This window comes from Ciconia boyciana, chromosome 2 (genome assembly GCF_034638445.1).
Source record: "Ciconia boyciana chromosome 2, ASM3463844v1, whole genome shotgun sequence".
Taxonomy (NCBI): domain Eukaryota; kingdom Metazoa; phylum Chordata; class Aves; order Ciconiiformes; family Ciconiidae; genus Ciconia; species Ciconia boyciana.
In genome coordinates, this window is record NC_132935.1 from 5,191,433 (window position 1) to 5,213,360 (window position 21,928).

A 21,928-nucleotide genomic window follows, 5' to 3' on the forward strand; every position below is an offset into this window, starting at 1 on the left:
TAATTATTCCCAACTTCCATTTATAGATTTGTTCATTCCTTCCAGGGGGATACTTGGAACTTTTCTTCATTGAATTTCATCTAAGTGATCTTCACAAGTTCCACTAATTTATTGGGTTTGTGAACGCTGACATCTTTTCCAAATACATAAATTTTATGAATGTTTTTGTATTTCATCATCTAAGTAGCCGATCAGAATTTTGAAATTATTATGTATCAGACAGAACCTTGAGTCATCTCATTTGATATGCTGTCTAGGCTTGATAGCAAACCACTGATAACTGTTATTGAAATTTACTTTTCTGTTTGTCTATTCAGCTTTTGATGACTTGGTCTTGATCATAATTATGAATCTTCGGTTATGAGAATATTGCATGTTGTGGAACTTCTGTTCATCAGTTAAGGTTTCCTTAGAAATACTTTAGTTGGGTGGAGCTTTACACTTCTGTGCAGCTTCTTAGCATCAACAATTGTTTGCAAAAGTAACTATTATTTAAGAACCTCAATAACTGCATGTAATCAGTTTTAGTAATAAAGTACCACAATAATAATAAAGCAGAAAGCTTAAAATATGACTAAGGCTACTGCTATAAGTAAACTGTGATCATTAATAATTTACATTTGTTTTTCATTAGTATAATTTTTATTTAGGAACATTTGCTAATTTGTTTATGATTGTGTGCATGCTTCCACCTGTATTTATTTGAAAAGGAACTGAGAAATATGTTATTGAAAATAAATCTTTTTAGAAGGATGCAAGATGTGGAATGCTGCAGAGAGAAAAAACATGAGTAACTTTCAGATAGAAACCATTTTTAAAAATCTATTGTCTTCTTAGGCAGTAGGTTTTAGATAACATGCTGTGTCATAATTGTGGGTACCCAGCTACACATTAGAAATCAAGATAGTATAAAAGACTAAAGTTTTCCTTGGGGAAATAACTAGTTCATTTGACTGTCATTCAGGCTTTCGGTATGAAACAGTTTATATCATATACAATCTGTTGCTAAAGAAACGTGAAATAAAGGTGTCTACTGTGAAAAATTAGGTTTTGGTTTTCATTTTTTTTTAAACAGCATCTGGTGTTTGTGTGTTCATTGGCTCTGAGGCCCCCACTGAAACTCATTTGATTGTGCAAATGAAAATGTCTTGAACTGCCAAATGTGAACAGTTGCACTGGAAACTGGAAGTCAACTGTGTCAGTCCTGGCTGATGCATGTGTTGTTAATAACAAAGATTTGACTGTTGAAAGTGAGGCCTGGGTCAACAAAGGCATTTAAGAATCTGACTCCTATGGAAGAGCAGGTTTGTAATCACAGTGCGATTTCAGCAAAATGCTTGGAGGTTTTGTTAAGTAGATAGATTCTGCAAGGTCAAACTTAACTTTGGCAGTCTGTACTTCCATTTACCTGTGCAGTTTTTTTCAGTGAATTTTAAATTCTGGACCTTACACATTCGTCATTTATCAGGTTCCACTTTGAGCTAAGAATGAAAGGGTATATTGGCACCCCCTGTTCCTACTGCTTTGCTTTCATTGACTTCTAAAGGCTTGTCTTAGAAAATAGGCAAACTCTTGAGTTAAGCTTTTCTTTTTTTTTGCTTTGACATTTTATTATTGCATATTTTGGTTGCTTTTCATCTCCAAGGTGATGAGTTTGCTAAAATGTTCAGTTTGTATTTGCACTATAACGAGCAATTTTATATAATTGCGTGATATACAGTCAGGAGACAAAGATCAATGATATGAAATTCAATGTTATTTGTGTCCATTAGGAATGGTTAGACTATAGCAACTATACTGAGCTTCTTTGTCAACTTCAGTGATTTTTGTCTTTGAGTCTGCTTGGCAGCAGAGCTCAAGCTGGACTAGATACTCTGAGGGCAAGATTTTAGGTACTGCTTAAACTAAGTACTTTTGGGATTTGCTGGCAAGGGAGAGCGTGTTTTCTGAATTGGTTTGTGCAACTTAGGCATTTACATCATGTTTGAGTCTATTTTGCCATACCTATGGGGCAGCCCGAATACTGCACTGAATGCCACTGGCACTGCCAGGTCTTCCTGTGGAGTAATCTGAAAACAGCGAGGTTACATTGATTGTAGAATAATTTAGGTTGGAAGGAACCTGTTCAGGTCTGGTATAACACCCTGCCCTGCAACTTGTGTCCATTGCCCCTCTTTGTATTACTGTGCTCCTCCAAGAAAAGTCTGGCTCCATCTTCTCTATACCCTCCCACTATAACAGACAGCAATAAAATGTCTCCTTAGGCTTTCTTCTCTTCTCAAGACCAAACAAACCCTGTTCTCTCAATTTCTTTTTATATGGTATGTGCTCCAGCTCTCTAATCATCTTAGTAACCCTCCAGGGAACTTTATCCTGTATTTCAGTGTCTGGAATGGGGAACCAAAACTGGACACAGGATTTAAGAAGTGTAGGTATGTCATTTTTTTATCAGTTGAGGTATAGCTATGCATACTTTTTGCACCCAATCTAAGAAGCAGTTGGCTTCAGAAATAATTCGTAGTTGTGTTGCATTTGAAATTGCAAAATGTGTTTTCCTTATGAATACATGGATCTGCTTTGATAGCATTTACTAGTGATAAAGTATGGAGAATCACCTATTTTATAGTCATTTTATAATGGTATCTGAGACATTAAGCTTTCCGTGGAGCTTTAAGCAGTAAAAATTTGTAATATTCCAGGCACCACTGTGAACCAGTTGTAAGTAAATTACAGTTGTTAGTTTAACGTTACAGTTAATGGCATGCACTCTGTTTTAAAACTTCTTTTAAATACTGCCTTTTTATTAGTGTTTTCTCTCACTTATATTCCTTACATTAAAGATGTGATAGCAGAATTATTGATCTGCTGTATCTGTGAAGTAATCAAAATTATGTATTCTCTATCCTATAGTTTGGTTTATGGAAATTATTCTGTTGTGCTGGTGTCCTGGGTCTTATTTTTCAGCAGCAATGCTTTTCTAAGCTGGTATTCTGCAGCCTTCAATTTTCCAAATAGGTGTTTTTCTTTAATGGTGTTTATGGCTTTCAGAGTCTTTGGGGTTTGTGGATTCTTCATTTGTAGCCCTTTTAGGAAAAAAAAAGCTATTTAAGACATTTTTCAGGGTTTAATGAGAATTATTAAAAAAAAAAAAGCGAGAATGCTATACAATGTATTGATTTTCCTCTCCTGTCATCTCCTTGAGCTCTTGAGTCTCAATCACTAATTGTTAGATCTCATTTTAATCTGAGGTTTCAAGACTTTACTTTTAAATCTCCTGGAGAGCCTGTAAAATTATGTCCTGTGGTAGAAATTAGTGATCTGTAGTAGAAATTAGTGATCTGCAGTACTTGTTAATTTTCTTTTAAATGACACAGATGAGAACATACTTTATCAGTCAGATGATGTGCCTCTCTTTCCAGAGATTTGCAGAAAAAGGACTGATCACATTTAGGAGCTGTTTATAAAAGAACATCTATTCTTCTATTTTTTTAAATCTATTTTCAAGGAAGATGGTTCCAGTACTTTTGGAGTCGTCGGTTGAAACCTTGATCAATCTTGCTAGGAGCTTAGCCCTTAATTATTGTGGGACACCACTTCACCTATGGTTGTTTGACTCGAAGATTACAAAGTTGGAAAAGGCGTTTTTCCAAGTCTCAGAAAGGATCCTGCCTCTCTCTTGAATGTCGTTTCTGTGTGATGCTCCCGTTCTGGGAAAGCATGAACCGAGCTGTAAAGACAATAGAAGTTTTGCCAGATGAGTTCCAGCGTAAGTACACAGGCGCTCATGTGCTGTATGTGCATCCGTGAAGGAGCTGTGCTTCCTCCACCCCCACTTCTTCCTCTCATCCTAGCCGAGATAGGGGCTTCCTGGGGTACAAAACCGTACCAAAGCCGGTGAATGCAGCTTTGGCCAAATACAGGATGCTGCTGACATTTGCATGGGCTTCAAAGTCCTTTGTATTCAGTGCCTTTCTGAAATCAGGGAATTAGAAAAAAGAAATCCAGTGCTCTTCCTGTTACAGATACATGTTATCTTGATTGATGCATCACACATGAAATTATTATTAATTTGTTTAAATGGAAAATATTATCTTTGTCTTACATTGGATATTGCCTAAGCTTTTATATTAGCACTTGTGTAACTGTTTTGAAGCCCTTTAAAAATAGAGATTCTGGTTTTCCCAACAGTTTATTTCAGTCTTTCACTGTCCTTAGAGTAAGAACATTTCCTGATTTTTTCCTGTATCAGTCTGAGCTTGTTACTGAGCTCATACAGGATTGAGTAGAAAGGGAAGCTTGCAGGTTATGTGCCTGTCCGATGCCGGTATGATGTTTGCCCTTGATAACGACACTGTCACTGTGTTGTCTAACATCCCAGTACCTTCACAGAACTGGCACCGAACCAGTATTCAAAGCTATCCTAGCCTACATTGGTTCTGTTTTGTATTGCCCTATTAAATTTTGTCCTTTTTGTTTTCAGATTTCTCTTAATTTGTTACTTTGAATTCTGATCCTGCACCTCATAGTTATAGGTTCTGCATTTTTACAGCTTTCAGACTTTTTTCCCCTTGTGTTTTACTATGGTTCAGGTACATTTTACCGTTGCATCTTCATATTTAACAGTCCTCAGTGGAATTAAATTTTTATGTTCTGAAGATATCAACTGCCCTAATTATTATTGTTAGCCAATTCATGGATTAATAAACCAAGTATGTTACATTAACCTTTAATGAATTTCTAGCTTGCGGTTTTGATTTGCAATAATAAAAGTTGTACTTATTACATCCTCTTTTTCTCTTTGAAACAAAATTTTCCTTAATTCCAATTTACCCTTCCTTGAAGCGTGAAGGGGAAGCAAGTGTGGAAGGTGTTCTTAATCAACTGGTCCTGGAGCATCTACAGTTGGCTCCTCTCCAGTGGGGTGAGTAATGTCAAAATCTATTGATGATCTTTTTAGAGGATATACTGGCTTGTAATTTTTAGCAGCATGAGAATGATAATGTTTTCATTTACTGATAGTCTATGATACAGAAGAATTTGCTAGGCATTTTATTTTCCTTTAGATATTTTACTTTGCTGAAGATAAATGTAAAATTGATATCTATTTTATTTTGAGTATCACTGTTCAGTGATAGTAAATATGAAACCTGAGTACGCACTTTTTCCTGTAATTTGCAATCCTAGTTGTGTTGTATGAGAGTTGGCTGCTACTTAATTTTCCCTTTGCCTGATGGTGTGTGTTTTTAAAGTAATTTCTCTAAAATATTTTCATATGGAATTGTAATATACTTTGTGGTATATTTCTTATCATGATCTAGACATTTGCATTACTAACTTTTTAGGTGCAGAAAAAGTTGTTACTCTGTGTAGTGAGGAAGAACAATTTCTCTTAATTTTGCATTTAGAATGATGTTCCAACAATGAAATATTGAATTAATTTAATTTTGAAGAGCTGTAATAACGTGACTTCTGTCTGAGCCTTAGCAAGGCTTGTTCAGAGGCTTTGGAACATGGGATGTTTTATCCCCAACACTTCTATGTCAGTTACAAGTTTCATAAAAAGTCCCCAGTTCATCAGAAAATTATTTTCAAAGCTTTTGCTTTTAAAGCAAATTTAACTCTGTACTCTTTATTTTAATTAATTTGATGACCTAGAGAGGACCAATTTTAAGGAACAATGATCCATTACTACTGTCTGCATTAACTATTAAAACTAAAATTACCCCCAACTCTAGTATTTGTGTGCTCTTCTACATGCTTGTGTTTTTTTCAAGCATGTGGACCATCCTCAAACCTGTATGTTAAAACTTGTAAGTACTTTGTTTATAGATGAGAAGATTAAAACTGGTAATTGTTTAAAGTTGTTTGTTGTAAACATGTTGAACTTTAACCATAATCATCGGTCTCTGAAATCATGCTTATCTGGCCTCTCTTCTTCAGAGGATTCAAGGATTTGGTAGCACTTGCTTGTATGACTGGCTCTTTTCATGCCAAATTCCTATTTTCTTAGTAAAAGAGGCTTTGAGAGTCATAGGATTGTATCTGGTATTCCTGCCTAAATGGTGATATTCATAGATACTTTGATGCAGTAGTTGGAAAATGTAGCACTGATTTACCATAAAATCTGATTGCCTGTGGAGCTGGTAATTTCTTAGGTTGTTGCTTAATTCATTTAAAGAATCCTGGTTACTTTAGTTTTCAGAATGTATGAGCACCAGACAAAACTCTGTGATATTCTCCACCTCATAACTGCAAAATCTTTTGAAGCACAATCTCTCGGCTGATTATGGCCTACATGTTAATTTTCTGCATTAGATAAAGCAGGGAAAAGGAGATCCTGTGGGGTCTCAAATACTTGGTTTGTCATGACTTATATATGATATGTCCTTTTTGAAAGTTCTGCTAGCAGAAAATAGCGGTTTTGCAGAAGTCTAATTTATTTTTATGTCTAATATTTTCTCAATCTGAAATTACTATTGCATATGTTATCTATTTTGTATAACACAAAAAATAAGTCCATGTAGAAGCTGTAGCTCACTGTGGAGATTATTGAAAAGGACATTTTGATTAAACGCCTGATTTTACTTGAAAACAAAAGCAAAAAACGAAAATTAAAAACGATAGAGAAATTTTAGTGTCTTTTAATTAACCATAACTTCAAATATTCAGCAGTTAAATGTTTGCTAGTTGGTTTCATGATGTCATAGCCAGGTAGCCCTACCTGGAGTCATCATGCGGAAAGCTACTGTGGTCCCTCCAGAAAGTGTACCATGGCAATGCAGACTAATTTTGGTTTTATTAATGTGTGGGCTGGAGGAGGAATGAAAAGATTGTTTTTTTCAGTTTGCTAGGTGGGAGTAATAAGGAGTTGTTGGAACGTCTGGACAATCAAGAGTGTGTGTGTGCGCGTGTGTGTGTACGCACGTATTTAGACAATGTGACGTCTTTCGGAGTTTACGTTGTCTTTCGGTGCCAGAATGTATTTCCTATTCAACACTTACAGGCGTGGTAAAGTGTTATGTGTTTCAAATCATCTAAGATATAATGCAAGTTCTGTTTTCCCTGTGTTTTTTTTCTTGATATTTTGAAGTGATTGACCTTAACTGTCTTGTAAGAATCAGCTCTTTTAGTGGTAGTGGTCTGTACTGAGTACCAATAATGAGAAAAACTTACGCAAGCTATCTTAAAAATTCTTTGACCATTAACATTTCTACTAAAAGAGAACCATAATCTTAATGTATGTAATTAATAAGGCAATAGTCTATAGATTTTCTTTTCTCATCCTGCCTCGTCCAATATTTTGATGTAATTGATAATAAGTTACTTTAAAAATACTGTAATATGATAGTATCAGATATTTTTTTCCTCTTAATCATAACACTGTTTGTAGTCACAGCTTTGCTTTGCTTTTAGTTTTGGTTTTCTGTATGTTAAGAATAACTTGTGTTTTAATGTGAACCCTTTAATACTAGCCATCATTGTAATATAATCTTTGCATATATTGGCTGAAAATTTTGCCTTAGTGTTATCCAATAAAATTGATTCTATGATTATTCAAGGCTTTTGCTATATTGATGGTTACATTGAAGGGTTTACTTTATTATAAGTGCTCACACTGAAACATGAATGAATATTTAACATGGTTTTGATTAAAAAAATGACTGGCTCTTGTTCAAATTTATAAAAGCTGGACTTCAAAATTCCTTTTAAATTTGGCATATTTAATTCATATTACACTTAATATTACATTTCTAAAATTATAAAAGCATATTGAAATAATTTTTCATGTAAATTTGACAATCCTGTCTTTTTTTCATTAAATGCAAGACAAAGAGTAGAATTAAAACTTAGTGGTGTTGAAGTTTTGGTCTGAGAGTTAGAAGTCAGCTCTGAAGGTTGTCAGATAGAGGAAAAAAGTGGCTTTTATTGAACCGTGTTGGTTGTGATTTCATATAATAAATGACTGGGGAAGGGAGAAGTATTTAAAACACGAGGAATCATAAAAAAGCAAATATGTCAAAGGCTAGAGTGAGAGTTTTTAATATGTTGTTAAAATTGATTTTAAGATTTAGGACATCTCTGTAAAATGAAGTTGTCTATTAGGGAGGTTAGTAAATCATATGTAATTGAAAAACATAATCTTGTTCAACACCAGCAAGTTCAGTGTTCTTTAAAATTTATGACATATTTTCTTTTTACCGCTGGGCAACAAACCAAATGTAGGAAGACATGAGGTTTTAAGGTGAATATATTAATATCATCAAATCACGGAAACATAGCCTGCAAAGTTTAATGAGGAGAACCAAGACTCTTCAAAGGCATATGTCGTGCAAGTTCTGTGGTTAGATTTGAAAATGATCAGATGGAGGCGTTTGTAGTTGCTGGCTGTGCGATATTTTTTCAATCTTTATTTGATTTATGTTGCTAAGTTTTGCAAGCAAGCAAAATTCTGAGACCAAACACTTATCAGTTTGATGGTACTCTTCTGCATTTCGTAGCAAAATTATCCTAGGTACAAATGCTATGCACAAAATGTTGTTATTGAACTTGAAATAGACTGAGTTTGAAATAGACTGTTGATTGAACCTGGAATAGGCTGGACTCAGGCTATTCCTACATTCAAATGAGTAGTACCTCTTAAGCGAGAGGTTCCCAACACTTTGCATGCTGTACACAAATTTCACAAGAGAAACTTATTCTAAATTCTCCTACATAAAGCAAAATAAACTGAACTTCCTTCACTGCCTACAACCACAAGGTAAAAACATCTTTTCCTGATCCTCATATGTATAAGAGTGAAGATTTATTAGAGAAATTTGATTTAGGAATTTAGAACTGTAGAGAAATCTAAATGTGCTAAATGTTTTAATGTATCGGGGAAATACCTAGCTTTTCTTTCTCTGTAGAAACTAACTGAAGAACTGAAAACCAATGATTATACATGACTCTAAAGATGGTATTTGCATTAATATTCTAAGAACCATACATTGGTAGAGCTTCACCTTGGGCAAAGTCCAGAAATAGCTTTTTGTTTTCATTCATTCCTTTATTTCATTCACTCATTTCATTCATTCTTCACTTCTTCCTTCATAATAAACATGAATTTCAAGACAGTTTATAACATTTAAATTAATCATGGATACCTTCTGATAATGCAGTATGTTTCATTTGGTAGTATGTGACTGAAGGGAAAACTAACAATAGTGTTGCTGAATGCTTTCCAGATCATAATTAAGAAAAGTAATAGTTAGTAACCAAAGTCTTAATTGTTTACTTATGGGTAGAGAATGCTACACATTTTGTCGTGGGTTCACTATAAATTGTGTGTCTACCTGCATCATGTAGGCATATTGTACTTAGAGAAAACTCAAAAACTCAGAATTGAAGGGTGGTTTTAAATTGTTCCTCACGGGTAGTTGGGATCAATAGGAGAGGTAGATTTAAAAGTATTTTAAAGGATTTTATGAGCATGTGGTTCATGACAGCTTGTTTGGAAGTTTCACAAAACATCTTCACATTTTCACAAAACATCTTATGGAAGCAGTACTTTTAAAATAAATTGTCGTAATAATTCATTGTATGCTTTGGAGAGTACCAAATCAGAATCAATTTTCACAGCTTATATATTTCATGGATCTTAAAATTAATTACTGAAACTACTCACCCATTTTCTTTTGCATTTTCCAGTCTGACCTTAGACCATAATTAAATCTTTCTTTCCACAATTTATGTGATTAACTCTTAGGGATTGCAGCAGTGTCAAATCACCGCATTCTGAATACAGAGGAAAATATTTTAAAGTATCTGTCAGTGAGTAGATGAGGAAATGATACATCTCTAAGCCTGTGTTTTGGATGCCATCTTGACACCCTGACAGCTTGTTGTCCCCAAGGACCTAGTTAAAAAGAGCCAGATCTCTGCAGACATGATCACTGTTAACAATTTTGCTTTAGTCAGGGCAGTCCTACAGTACTGCTTCTCCCCTATATTTGAAATGCCAAGGCTGTCTTGGATGTTTGTTCAAAGATTAGTTTTAATGGGGAACTGTAAGGAAGTAGTTTTACTTTCTCTTTTAATAAACAAACCCCTCACAGGCCCTCCACAGGAGCATGTAGATTATATAGGTATAAGCTTGGAAATACAGAGAGATGAGCAAGGTATATGAAGGTCTGCTCTTCAAAAAAATTATGAATGTTATTCTGTTTATTTCGCAAACTAAAATATTCTTTAATTATTTCTATTTTAGAATTACAGTAGACTGGCCATGATCATCATTAGAAAGATGAAACCAAGAATGTTAGCCAGAAAATCTCAAGAGTAAGCTGTCTATAAGGTAGAGAATCACAATCTGATTCATACAAAGACTGAAACTGAGAAACAATCTGGTGGTAAATGGATTTTACTAGGTAACCAACCTTTCTCATCCATTTAGAAAAATCTTCAGGTTTTTCATTTTTATTTTTAAGATGCAAGAGAGGTGGGAACACTTTCATATCTTAACAGCTTGTGTGCAGGCTGTTTTGGAGGATATTTTGGCAATGTCAAACAAGCAACATGCTTTAGTTATGGGGAAGTGTTAAGGGACTGGGGTAGTACATTGAAAAAATGGACTGACTTGATAAAACTAGGGCATCTGGCACACGAATAATGTTCTCACATGTCAAAACATGCTATTGTGTGATATGTTTTGAATCACTGTTGTTTCTAATTCCTACCAAAGCCTTGGTTACTCTAAACTGAGAGGAAAAGCTTGTAGAGAAAGGGTTTCAGACATAACCAGACCAGTAGTGATTTCAAAGAAAAGATGCTAAGAATAAAGAGAGCACCCTACAGTGAAAATAAATTAACAAAACCTCTTAGGTAAAGACAGATAGCTTGAGACAGGTTGGGTGGAGTGCCAGTGGTTATTTAATCTCAGATTTCTGAAAGAACTGGTAGCTGAAGCTGCAGGTCCAGCATTTCTAACAAAGCAGTGAGAAAAGCCGGGAGGGAAAATGGAGTAATAAATAGTAATGGAGTTGTCTAAGTATTGCTCTAGGACCAGTTTCACCAATGTGAATCATTAGTGATTTTTGCTTTAAAAAAAAAAAAAAAAAGGGAAAGCAGATATGAGGAGGAAGAGTAAGCTGATGAAATATGCTGATGGCTGAAAGATAATCACCAGCATCTCTCCAAAAAGAGATCAGGCTACTACACAGAATCATAGAATCCTAGAATGGTTTGGGTCAGATGGGACCTTCAAAGATCATCTAGTCAAACCCCCCTGCCATGGTCAGGGACATCTAGGACACTAGATCAGGTTGCTCAAAGCCCCATCCAAGCTGACCTTGAACACTTCCAATGACAGGGCATCCACAGCTTCTCTGGGCAACCTGTTCCACTGTCTCACCAGGTAAAGAATTTCTTCCTTATGTCCAATCTAAACCTACCCTATTTCAGTTTAAAATCCTTGCCCCTTGTCCTGTCACTACAGGCGTTGGTAAAAAGTCTCTCTCTGTATTTCTTATAATCTTTTGATAGTCTCAGAAACCAAAGTACCATAAATTAAATGGCTGAAGTGTAGTCCAGAAAAGAAGGTTATCTGTTCTGAGACTAGTAACACAGAAATCTGCTAGAAGTTCAGCTGTCTGAAGTGATTGGAAAGGATTTGATTAAGTGTTACTCTGGGCTACCAGTGTAATACAGCTATGAAGAAAGGTGTATGTGACATTTGTAGAAGTCTCTAATGAAACCTCACATGAGAAACTTCTTCTATAAGAAGAGCTCAAATCAAACCAGGATAGAAAAAAGTAAAGTTTTGGAGGTGATCAAGGAATGAAGACTTATTGATAGGTTTATGCTATGGAGATACTACACTGAGTAAAATTAGATCAATTCTCAAAAGTTGGGTAAATCTGGCAGGTGAGTTCTGTGTTCACTACTTAGATGTCTAACAGTCTTGCTTGCTTTGAACTGCACTTTCTCTGAGACCGATTTCTTTAATTTAGCAAAATCCAGAGGTTGACCGATCTCCAGGAATCCATCGGAGAACAGGGTCTCAAGGAGGGGAAATAATTGCTGAAATAGGGCAACTTTTGGCGTAAGAGCATACTGAATAGAAACTGGCTGTTAATAAATGCAGTCTAGATTTTTTAAAGACCATTAAAGTTTTCAACACAATGTTACAGCAGAAATACTGGCGGAGAAGAAAGTAACAAATAATGGTGTTTAATTGGATATGAAAAGGAGGAAAAGAAACAGGACATTGTGGTAGCAGGAAAATTAACTCATGAAAGCTTGATTCAGGCACATGTGCCTAATACATTTTGTTATGTTAAGTAAGTGAGTGACTTTGTTTTCAATATTTCATTTACAAAACCATTGTATTTTTAAAGCAAAAAAAAAAGAAGCTATGCATAGTTTACTTCTTTATAGGAATATTGCTTACAACATTTCAGCTAAGCCATAACAGGTGACTGAGGAAACCATAATGATGATAAATTGTTACATAGTTACGCAAGATACTTAATTTTTCTAGGTATTGTTAGAAGTAAATTGAATAATAGATTAATTGAACATCCAAATTAAAAAATGAAAAGCTATTGAAATAATTATGAAAATGGGTTACCCTTTCAAAAAGAGGTGTGAAGATAATTGTAAGGAAGAAGACTGAAAAAGACAAAAAAGCTATCTTGTAAAGCTGTTGGTGAAAAGTATTACTGAATCTGCAGAGAAATACATTTCTATTACTTTGATGGACACAGAAGATACCATTTGAATAAAAATTTAGAAAAATATGATTCAGCTTGTAGACAATTAAAAAAAGAAAAAAAGGAAAAAAGATCAGAAGATGTATGTATTAACAAGAGAGGCAAGAAGGATGCTTTGATCAGGCAGGATTTTAATTACCCAGCAATTAAACGAATCATACAGTTAAGTGTGTAGAGAATGAGAAATGGAAAATATGCTAATTGTAGTGGCAGAATATTCTGAATAGCCTTTGTAGGACAGGTTCAACGTGTAATTGGTTTCGGGCAGTAAGCAAGAAGGGACGCCTTATTCCAGAATGCATATGCTGAGCTTTCCTTATCTGGCTTCTGACATTTTTCAGCTTTTGTTTTATTTCACTTGAAAAAATAATGCATATGCTTGGAACTGAATGCCATGAATGTTGTAAATGAAAGCAGTTTTTTCACTGACTACATTGTTCTTTGGATCAGACTTTTTTACTAATAAAGCATGTCATTTGATTGGACTACTAGATCTTCTCAATAGAAGTGCAAATGTACTCTGTTGTAGTTTGAAGTTTGTACTTAATCAAGTCAAATAGAAAGTTTTCCTTTTATTTTTGTATTTTACTAAATGCAAAATTTTCCAAGTATTTGCACATGTTCTCCCTCCACCCCCATGTGTTTTGACTCATCGGTTAAGGCCAGCATGACCTATCATCAGCAGAAGTTCTCCGGCAAACAGACATTTTGAGGGGAGGGAAGTTGGTTTAATTTTCAGTGTTCATTCTGAAGCAGTCCTTTGTCTCATCAAGGAAGCAGAAGTGAATTAACGACTGTAAAGAACATAAATCCACCTCAGCAAGCCTTGTAATACTGAAATTAATAGCTTCCAACTGTCAAAACCTCAACAGTACAAGCACAGACCAGAACAGACAGATTTGTATGAGGAAATATAAGCTTTGTCTGAAGTCCTCTCTCTTTCATGTTCTCTCTTTTTCTCCTTTTTGGTCTCCCTCACTCAAAATTGGCAGCTAATTGTCTATTTTTTAGCATAAGAGATTTTTTTTGCCATCTTATTTTTCTCCATTTTGTGATTTTTCTTAGCCTGTTCCTTCTCATCATTGTCTCTTTGGTAAAACAATGTCAGAACTCGACTTGATTTTACTTTTGTTTTTATTTTGTATCCCAGACTTTTGTATTAAGCAATTGTAAAATATTTTTTTAAAAGAAAGGTTGTACAGTTTTAGGCCAGAAAGAAGTTACTTTCATTTGATTGGCTTCAATCATTAATTGATTTGATTTTACAAAGGAAGACAGTCAAATAGAAAATCTTTCCTGAGCTGTGATTCTGTGTTCTCATTGATACTGTATACTCAGTAGCGAACTTAGACTTTTTATTTTAGTATCTGTTTCTTTATTAAGCAGAAATTCAGTCTCACTTTAATAACATTTCTGATTACCTATGGATACATTAGAAAAAGTTACAGAAGGAGAAAGGCTATATTTTTGCATCTTAAGATATAAAAGAGGAGCTCAGCAAATGTTTTCTGTAGGATGGCTTTGTACAAAAGGGCTTTCACCAAAACATACTTGAGTTGTTTTCTGTTACTCATTACATTTTATATAGTATCATATAGAGTTGTGGCTCAATAATATCAGACATGTACAGAGCTGTTACAGAACTTTTATATCAAGGCCAGACACAAGAGATGAAGTAAGGAAGAATCTTAATTAAAAATGTTAGTAGTATATAGAAAGGGTAAAATGTCTCGGTGGTGTCTGGAATTACACAGAGAGAAATAATTGGTTGCCTCGTGTGAAAACTTCAGGAAAGAAAAAAAGGCAGGAACAGCAATCTTCAATAATTAAAAGAAGTGTTAAGGGATAATTACATTTCTGTGCTTTGATAAACAGTCAACTGTCAGTTATCTGAGTGAATGATGGGGTTGGGTTGTTCAAGCTAAAGGAAAAGCCCAGGTATTAAAAGTGTTCGAGACCATAAATCAGAAACCTCAGAGCAGAAACAGGTGCCACCAGCCCCGACTGGTTCTGGTTGGAAGTCTTCCAACAGTGCTCCCAGCTGTGGGAGCATTTAGTAAATTTGTTTTAGTGGAACATGAAGGCTCAGAGTTGATTTTATGCTGCACCCAAGCTCCAGACTCCAGCTGGAGCACTGCTGAGCGAGGGGATCAGCAGCTCAGATCTGGCAGGGCTTCTTGCTGGGCTTTGCCTTACTCGTATCTCAGACCGGTAGACTGGGTAAAACATGACTTTGCACCTATACATTAGGCCACTTAGATTCAGAGCCCTTGTTTCAAATGAGATGTAATTGTAGCCCTCTCATTCTGCCCAGAAATTTAGGCCCATGCGTAAACTCTCCAAAACGGAAGCAGACCCCACGGGGACGGGTGCCCACACTGTGCTGCCTAGTGCATTCCTTCACGGCATTTAAGTCCCAATAAATGCATCACCTCTTGCTTTACTATCACAGTTTTCCCCATATATGCTTCACTTCCAAAAAGAAAAAATGCAGGTTTCTCTCACTAATGAAATTGCCAAATAGTGGTAGCGAAACAAAGAAAATGAAAAATGAGTGAGAAACGTAATCTATGTTTTGAGGTATGGATGAAAATAAGATCAGTAAACAGCTGTCAGTTGGAGTGAACATCCTGAACTTTGCCTGTTAAAAAGGCAAAATGACCTCTTCTGGTTTCCTAGCGACTGTAATTTTGTATAACTTGCTGGAGCAACCAGTGAGTTTCTGAACATCTGTTCCTAATGAAGGTATTAATCAGCAGTGTGCTCACTATTCGCTATTTATGAACTATTTTTGTTAAACAGGCTGTATTTGAAGGACATTATTTCTTTTTACGGGTACTTAATAGATAGTGATTTGTATTGTCTGCATATTGTTTTAAATTAGTCTCATAACATGAAATATACACCTTTGTGTTGTTTAATTCAGAAGTAGATTGCAGAAGGTGTCTCAATATAATTTTGCTTGGAGAGCCTTTTGTGAACTTATTGAGCTCTGTCTGAGAACCTTGCTGTGAATAGGAATTTCAAGATTAGATGTATTTGTGACTCATGTCAATATTGTTCTTTAGTTTAAATAGCTTTTCTCAGTCTCTGATGTTTGCCCTTTTTTACTCTCGCTCTTTGTTTTGTGCATTTCGAGGCAGCAGTCAGGACTACCTTTCCTAGTGTCCTTGATAGCATAGTGGGTTTTTTTGTTGCCCACCCCACAATTATCTCAGTACCCTCTGTCTGCATCTGTTGTAAAGTTTTTTTTTCTTCTTAGGTCTGGATTACAATATTAAAGCTTCAGTAGTATCATTCCTGACACAGGTCCCTAATGATCTCAACCTTAATAAAGTAAATCTGTGCATTCATTTTGAAGACTATCTATTGTCCTCTATTAATCACCAAAATAATAGTGAATATTTAGTATTTCACAGAACATGGTGTTGGCTATTGAAACCAACATTGCCTCTCTGTCCGTTGATGTGAAATTCCTGTGTTATTAGTTTTTTTCATCACTTAAAGTCTTTCTTAGCAAACAGTAAGGAAGATGCTCCATATAACTTTGGGAGTCATTTCTCCGACCAGCTGGAATGATGTCGTATTCGCCAGGTCTGTGACATTCCCCTGGCTCTGCTGATGATGTTGCTATAGAAGATATTTTCTGAAGAAAAGGCTCCTTCCTGCTGTCGTTCGCCCTGATGCTGAGAAAACCGTCCATAGACAGCTGGGTAGCTGTCTAGTAAGAATTACATTGATGCCTGCAGCTCGATCACTAAACGGTCAGATATATAACAGCTTTTTTTCCTATTATCTAGGCTTGTATTCTGAGTGACAAAGGGACATTTGTCTATCCAGATGACTTGTATTGTCCTTATGAATGTAGTATCAAAGATGTGTTTCTTGTAGTATCCGTTGGTGTTGCCAGCTGGAAGTTCAACGATTGTTAGGAAACCCAGATATACAGATGAATTTCAAGTTTAGGTTAGTTTTCATTACACAATAATTATGGTTTTCGCCACGTGCACGTGCAAAATCTTGGAAATCAAAATGTATGGGGTGTCCATGCCCAGGTGTTGCCTCTGTGAGGAGAGGCCAGGGCTGCCCCATGCCGGACACAGCCGGTTCCAGCCAGTCCCAGCCGGCTCCAAGGGCCCCACCGCAGGACACAGCTGAGCCCCTCAGCCAAGCTGGGGGTGCCTGGGGGAAAAGAGGTTTCCGAAAGGGCACAAGGCGGCAGAGGCAGAGGAGGAGGAAGCCAAGGAGGGAGCAGCAGCAGAGGGACCCCGCGGCCGGAGGAGGAGGAGGGCAGGAGGTGCTGCAGGCCCGCAGCAGGGCTCCCCTGCAGCCCTGGAGAGACCCCGCTGGAGCAGAGACCCACCCTGCAGCCCGGGGAGGGCCCCACGCCGCAGCAGGGGGATATTTCCTGCAGGAGCTGCGGCCGTGGAGAGCCCGGGCGGGAGCAGGTTGTCCCTGAAGGACTGCAGCCCGGGGCAGGGCCCGCGCTGGAGCAGGAGACGGGTGAGGAGGGAGGAGCGGCCGAGAGGGGCTGTGATGGACTGACCACAAACCCCATCCCCACCCCTGTGTCCCTTGGCGGGAGAGGAGTCAGGAGTGAATGGGTGAAGGTGAGACTGGGAAAGGGGCAGGAAGGTGTTTTAATTTTTGACTTATTTTCTTACCATCTAAATCTATTTCAACTCGCAGTAAGTTTAATTTTCCCCAAGTCGAGTCTGTTTTGCCTGTGACAGTGACTGGTAAGTGACCTCCTTGTCTTTATCTTGACCCATTAGCTTTTTTATCCTTTTTTCTTCCCCTGTCCTGCTGAGGAGCGAGAGTGAGCGAGCAGCTGGGTGGGCATGTGGCAGCTGACCAAGGTCAACCCACCACAGATTGTTACTTCAATATCTGGATATTCCCCTTCAATTACTGTCTTTTGGGGAGGTTGTAGTGCAGTCCAGGTAGTTCCTTGGGGCCAGTAATACTCAGAAATCTCTGCAGAAGCAATAGATGCTACACAAAGGTAAAAAATATGCTAGAATGACACAAGGTAAGGAATGAAAAGGAGACAATACAGGATTGTTTGCTTGCGAGAAATTGTTGAGGCTCTCTAGCTGTCATAGTACATAGTTTTGGTACAGGAGGTACATTCAGAAAGCTGTGCATAATTCAGTCAAGTAAAAATGAGCACAGGCAAACCAGGACTGTGACATGTAGCGATACATGCCTGATAGGGGAGGAGGCAGCTTGTAATAGAAGTTGGCAATAATCTGGAAGCTGTTCTTCGAAAGGCATGATGGCAGACAATGAAATTCTGTTATTCTGAGAGAGTGAAAAAATCCAACTACTTGATCATCATGCAGAGCTAACCTTCACAGGTTTCCTTCTGTTCTTGTAATAAATTGTTTCTTAGGCAATGTGTTGTGTGAGATTAAGAACAACTCTGACATACTGTATAGCATCATTCTTAACCCTTCTTCTTCTCTTTTAAAGTATCTTTTGTATTGCATTGCAGCTGGCAACTTGGTAATAATCCAGTAGTGTTACCTAATTTATGTAAAATACCACAGATGGCGTTTACCTTTATCTTTCATCTGGAGTTTCAGTCTGTGGAGCTGTTCGTTTGCCATGCAGCATGCCATAATAATCAGCAAACATTTAGTCAAATTAAGTTGGATATTTCGATGGTGTGAACTCAGCAGAAAATTGTTACATGTCTAAATTTAAAGATGAAGGGACCAAAGCATTACAGAAAACCAGAGATTTCATTTAGCCCAGGAACTACATTTTATTGAGATCTTGTCTGTAGATACTGATGAAAATGTTGCTCCATTGGATTATGAAACAGGTTGTCTGTGCCTTCAGTTATCTCACATTATAGTTTACTCTCCTAATTAGAAACTCACTGTATTCTGTATGGGATAGTGGATGTTTCTCAGTTGCACAGATTCCAAATGTGACCCTTGATTGTTCAGTTATTTTGGTTTTTCATGAAACTTCATGCTAACAACGTGCATATTCCCAGTATGCCAGTCTTTTGGATATCGTGGGTAGTACTGTTGGATAGTACTATTTATACCCAAACTTGCAGTAATAAAGTCTTTGAACTACCTTTGGGAAGAAGCTTTAAACTGAAATACTGTAGTGATGACTCCTATGCTTTTCCTGATGTGCTAAAATCTGGAGAGGAGTCTATATGAAGGGCTTTTCTGAGCTCTGAGATAACAGTGAAGAAACAGGAGATGTATGTGCAGGTTCAAATATTTTCAGTGCTGAAGTGGAATTGCCCTGCGCATTTCACTAGAAAGTGAATCTGAGTACACAGAATCTGGCAATTAATAGCAAATTAAAACTATCTTTATAAGCAGTGATTAGACAGTCTTTAATTGTCATTACTTCATATTCTGATGGCAAAGTGAATTTATTAAAGTTTGCAAACACTGAAATAAACACAAGTAAATATTTTGTTCAGTAAAATTGTACTCGTATGTAATAATGTCTAGGTGAAAAGTCATTTGGGATTCTTTCTATTTTGAAACAGGGATTAAATTGAATCCCAGTCATCTTGCTATTCATTAACTAGCTCACTCCTGCTCCATCATAAATAATAAATGATATGATGGGAAGACTCATCACTTGTTAGTGAAATTTGAATATCAGCAAGTAAGTTAATAGATACAAATAAAAAGCAAGCTAATGTCAGCACAAAATGTCTTTGAAACTTTCTGAAGCTGTATGATGAAGATCAGGATTGGATACCTTCTACTGCCTAGAAAAAGTGGAAGTTACCAAGATCTACCTGTAAAGCTGTGTCCTGATTTTTCCATTCTCATACCCCATTCAAACTAGCTATAATTGGCAAGAATATAGAATATTTAGTTTCTTGGGTTTACCCATGAAACTGTGTGATTTTCAAATGTTCTAATAAGCTCATTCTATAAGATCCTTAAGATGTCACAAATAGGTGCATGTTTCTTCCTTTCAACCGCTGTTAGCAGAGAAACCTCATTATGGAAGGTCAGGGCATTATAAATGGATATACATTGATTGCCACCACCACCCCCAAAAACCCCAAACCCCAGCCCACCCATAAAACCCCACCTGAGATCTCTACCCCATTTCTGGGGTTGAGTATCTTAGAACTTTTGTGGGAAATCCTGGGAAGTTAAAAGGATGGTGCTGTCAGTAGAAATGCATCTTCCATTCTCCTCTCTCCCCATCCTCTCCGTTTCAGTCTCCTGTGTGTGGAGGTCTCTTACTGAAGCCAAATCATGTTTGTGATTTTGAAGATGTGTGGATTAAAATATTGTAGGCTCTGTTGGATGCCTGAAAGCACCGATGACACCACGAAATTTATACTTTACCCTGCTAATTGTTGGAAAATATGAGCCCTTGATTGGTATGCAATTAGAAGTGTAACATTCTGTTAAACATATCACACAGCATATGGCATGTTAGTAGCAAATCCTCTAATTTAAAATGAAAAAAGTATGTAGTTCTGCATATTAGCAATTTTTGCAGGGAATCAAAATTTGCCATTTGCCTAAATGTCAGAGGGGAAAAAGCCATCCTTAGTCATTCTGGTAATCCAAATTTGGTTTATGTTTGATAAAATTTCTGTTCTCTAAAAATAAACAAATATAAAAGAAGAAAACCCATAATGTATTTAAATGTGCCATTAGTTTCAACTAATCAAAGCTATGCCTTTTATTAAAAAAATAATTTTAATTACCTTACCACATCTGCTTTAGTTCAAACAGGTTAAAAATGCTGACGCAAAAACATAATTGCAGAACCACAGAAAAAAAAAAAGTCAAAGGACCATAAGTGGAATTCATTGATGGGCAATGAGATGGTGCACTGTTTTGTCAATTAAAAACAGAATGGATCCATAGACAGATGATCCTTTCTTTAAAAACCTCAGTGGCTTGAAGGCTTGATATACCCTCTAGTCTTTCAGTACATATTCTCTGATTGCATTTTTGGGGGGTGGTGTGTTTTGGGGCATTTTGGAATAAGATTTTCACATATATACCAAGGTGCTGCAAAGAACACCTTTCTGTTAGAGGCTGAAGTCTTCCTCGTATGGGCCCAGGGATGACTAGTATGTGGATGACGTACTTAGCCCGTTCATAACGCTAATTGTAAGCACTGCTAATTGTAGGTATGGTCCGTTGAAAGATGGCTTGGTAGTCCAGGCTAAGATGGGAGCAAGTAAACTGCATCTGAGTATGAAATAGTTGCCTTTCACAGGGGTTGTGCAGGGTTACTCTGTGTCTTCAAATACGATTAGTCTTGGAGAGGATTGCATTTCATTGATTGACTGCACATACACCACAATTTTTATCAGTGAAGTTTAAAAATCTTTGAATGCTTCAGACACATTTTTGTTAACAGGGTACTCGACAAGCTTGTTATTTCTAATATTTGTAGATGGTCAATTTGTCTCATATTTGGTAGGTAATATTTATCTTTTTCCTGAAAATTTCTGACTTCCTAGTCAGTCTTTCACTGTTGCTATGTTAGGATAGCTCATCACTGTAGAAATGTGCCTTATTTCTGCTTTAATTTACATCTTGTCTCCGGTCTTTTTCCCATGGCATAGTATTTGTGAGACATCAGTCTGATGGTATGTATGCCAGTGTATCTAAAAGTAACCTCCTAACGCTGGCTTTATTAAGTGTTTATCCTGAAATGATAAGTAGGATTCCCATTCTGCTTGTCTCCTCGTCATCCCTGCCTTTGTCACCCTCCTACTTCAGTCACCGAGAGTGACTTACCGCAATGTAGCTGAGCGCTGCAGAGCGCTCACTGCAGCCTAGCCTTGTAAGAGTTTGCGTCCCTATCTTAAACCGGGCAGGAAAGAAAATTTTTCTACCCTAGCAGATAATTGATCGTTTATTATGCTCAAGTACTGACATCACGTTTTTTTGTGGCTTTGTACTTCATTTTGACATTGCATTATACAGTCAATTTGGCATTGAACTGGAGAAAATGAGAATACTAGGAAACCGATTCCTCAAACTATTAATTTTATATCAAAGACAGCTCTCCAAAATGTTGCATGGGGAGGAGAGAGTTCTTTTTCATTCTACTTTACTCACCAAATTACACAGTTACTTTGGAAATCCTAAATCTAGTACATTTAAAATCAGTTTGTGCTACAAAGCCTGAGGTTCGGTATTGGTTGTTCCTGT

General features: G+C 36.8%; 1 protein-coding gene across 5 annotated transcripts in view; it reads left to right on the forward strand.

Annotated features, from left to right (window-relative positions):
- Positions 1–21,928, forward strand: part of TRAPPC9 (trafficking protein particle complex subunit 9) — a 544,235-nt gene that overhangs the window by 274,950 nt on the left and 247,357 nt on the right. For all 5 annotated transcript variants that reach the window (XM_072851835.1, XM_072851836.1, XM_072851837.1 and 2 more), the window contains one exon: positions 4,831–4,921. In XM_072851835.1, coding sequence (XP_072707936.1) covers positions 4,831–4,921 — 91 coding nt within the window. The remainder of the gene's footprint in view (positions 1–4,830; positions 4,922–21,928) is intronic.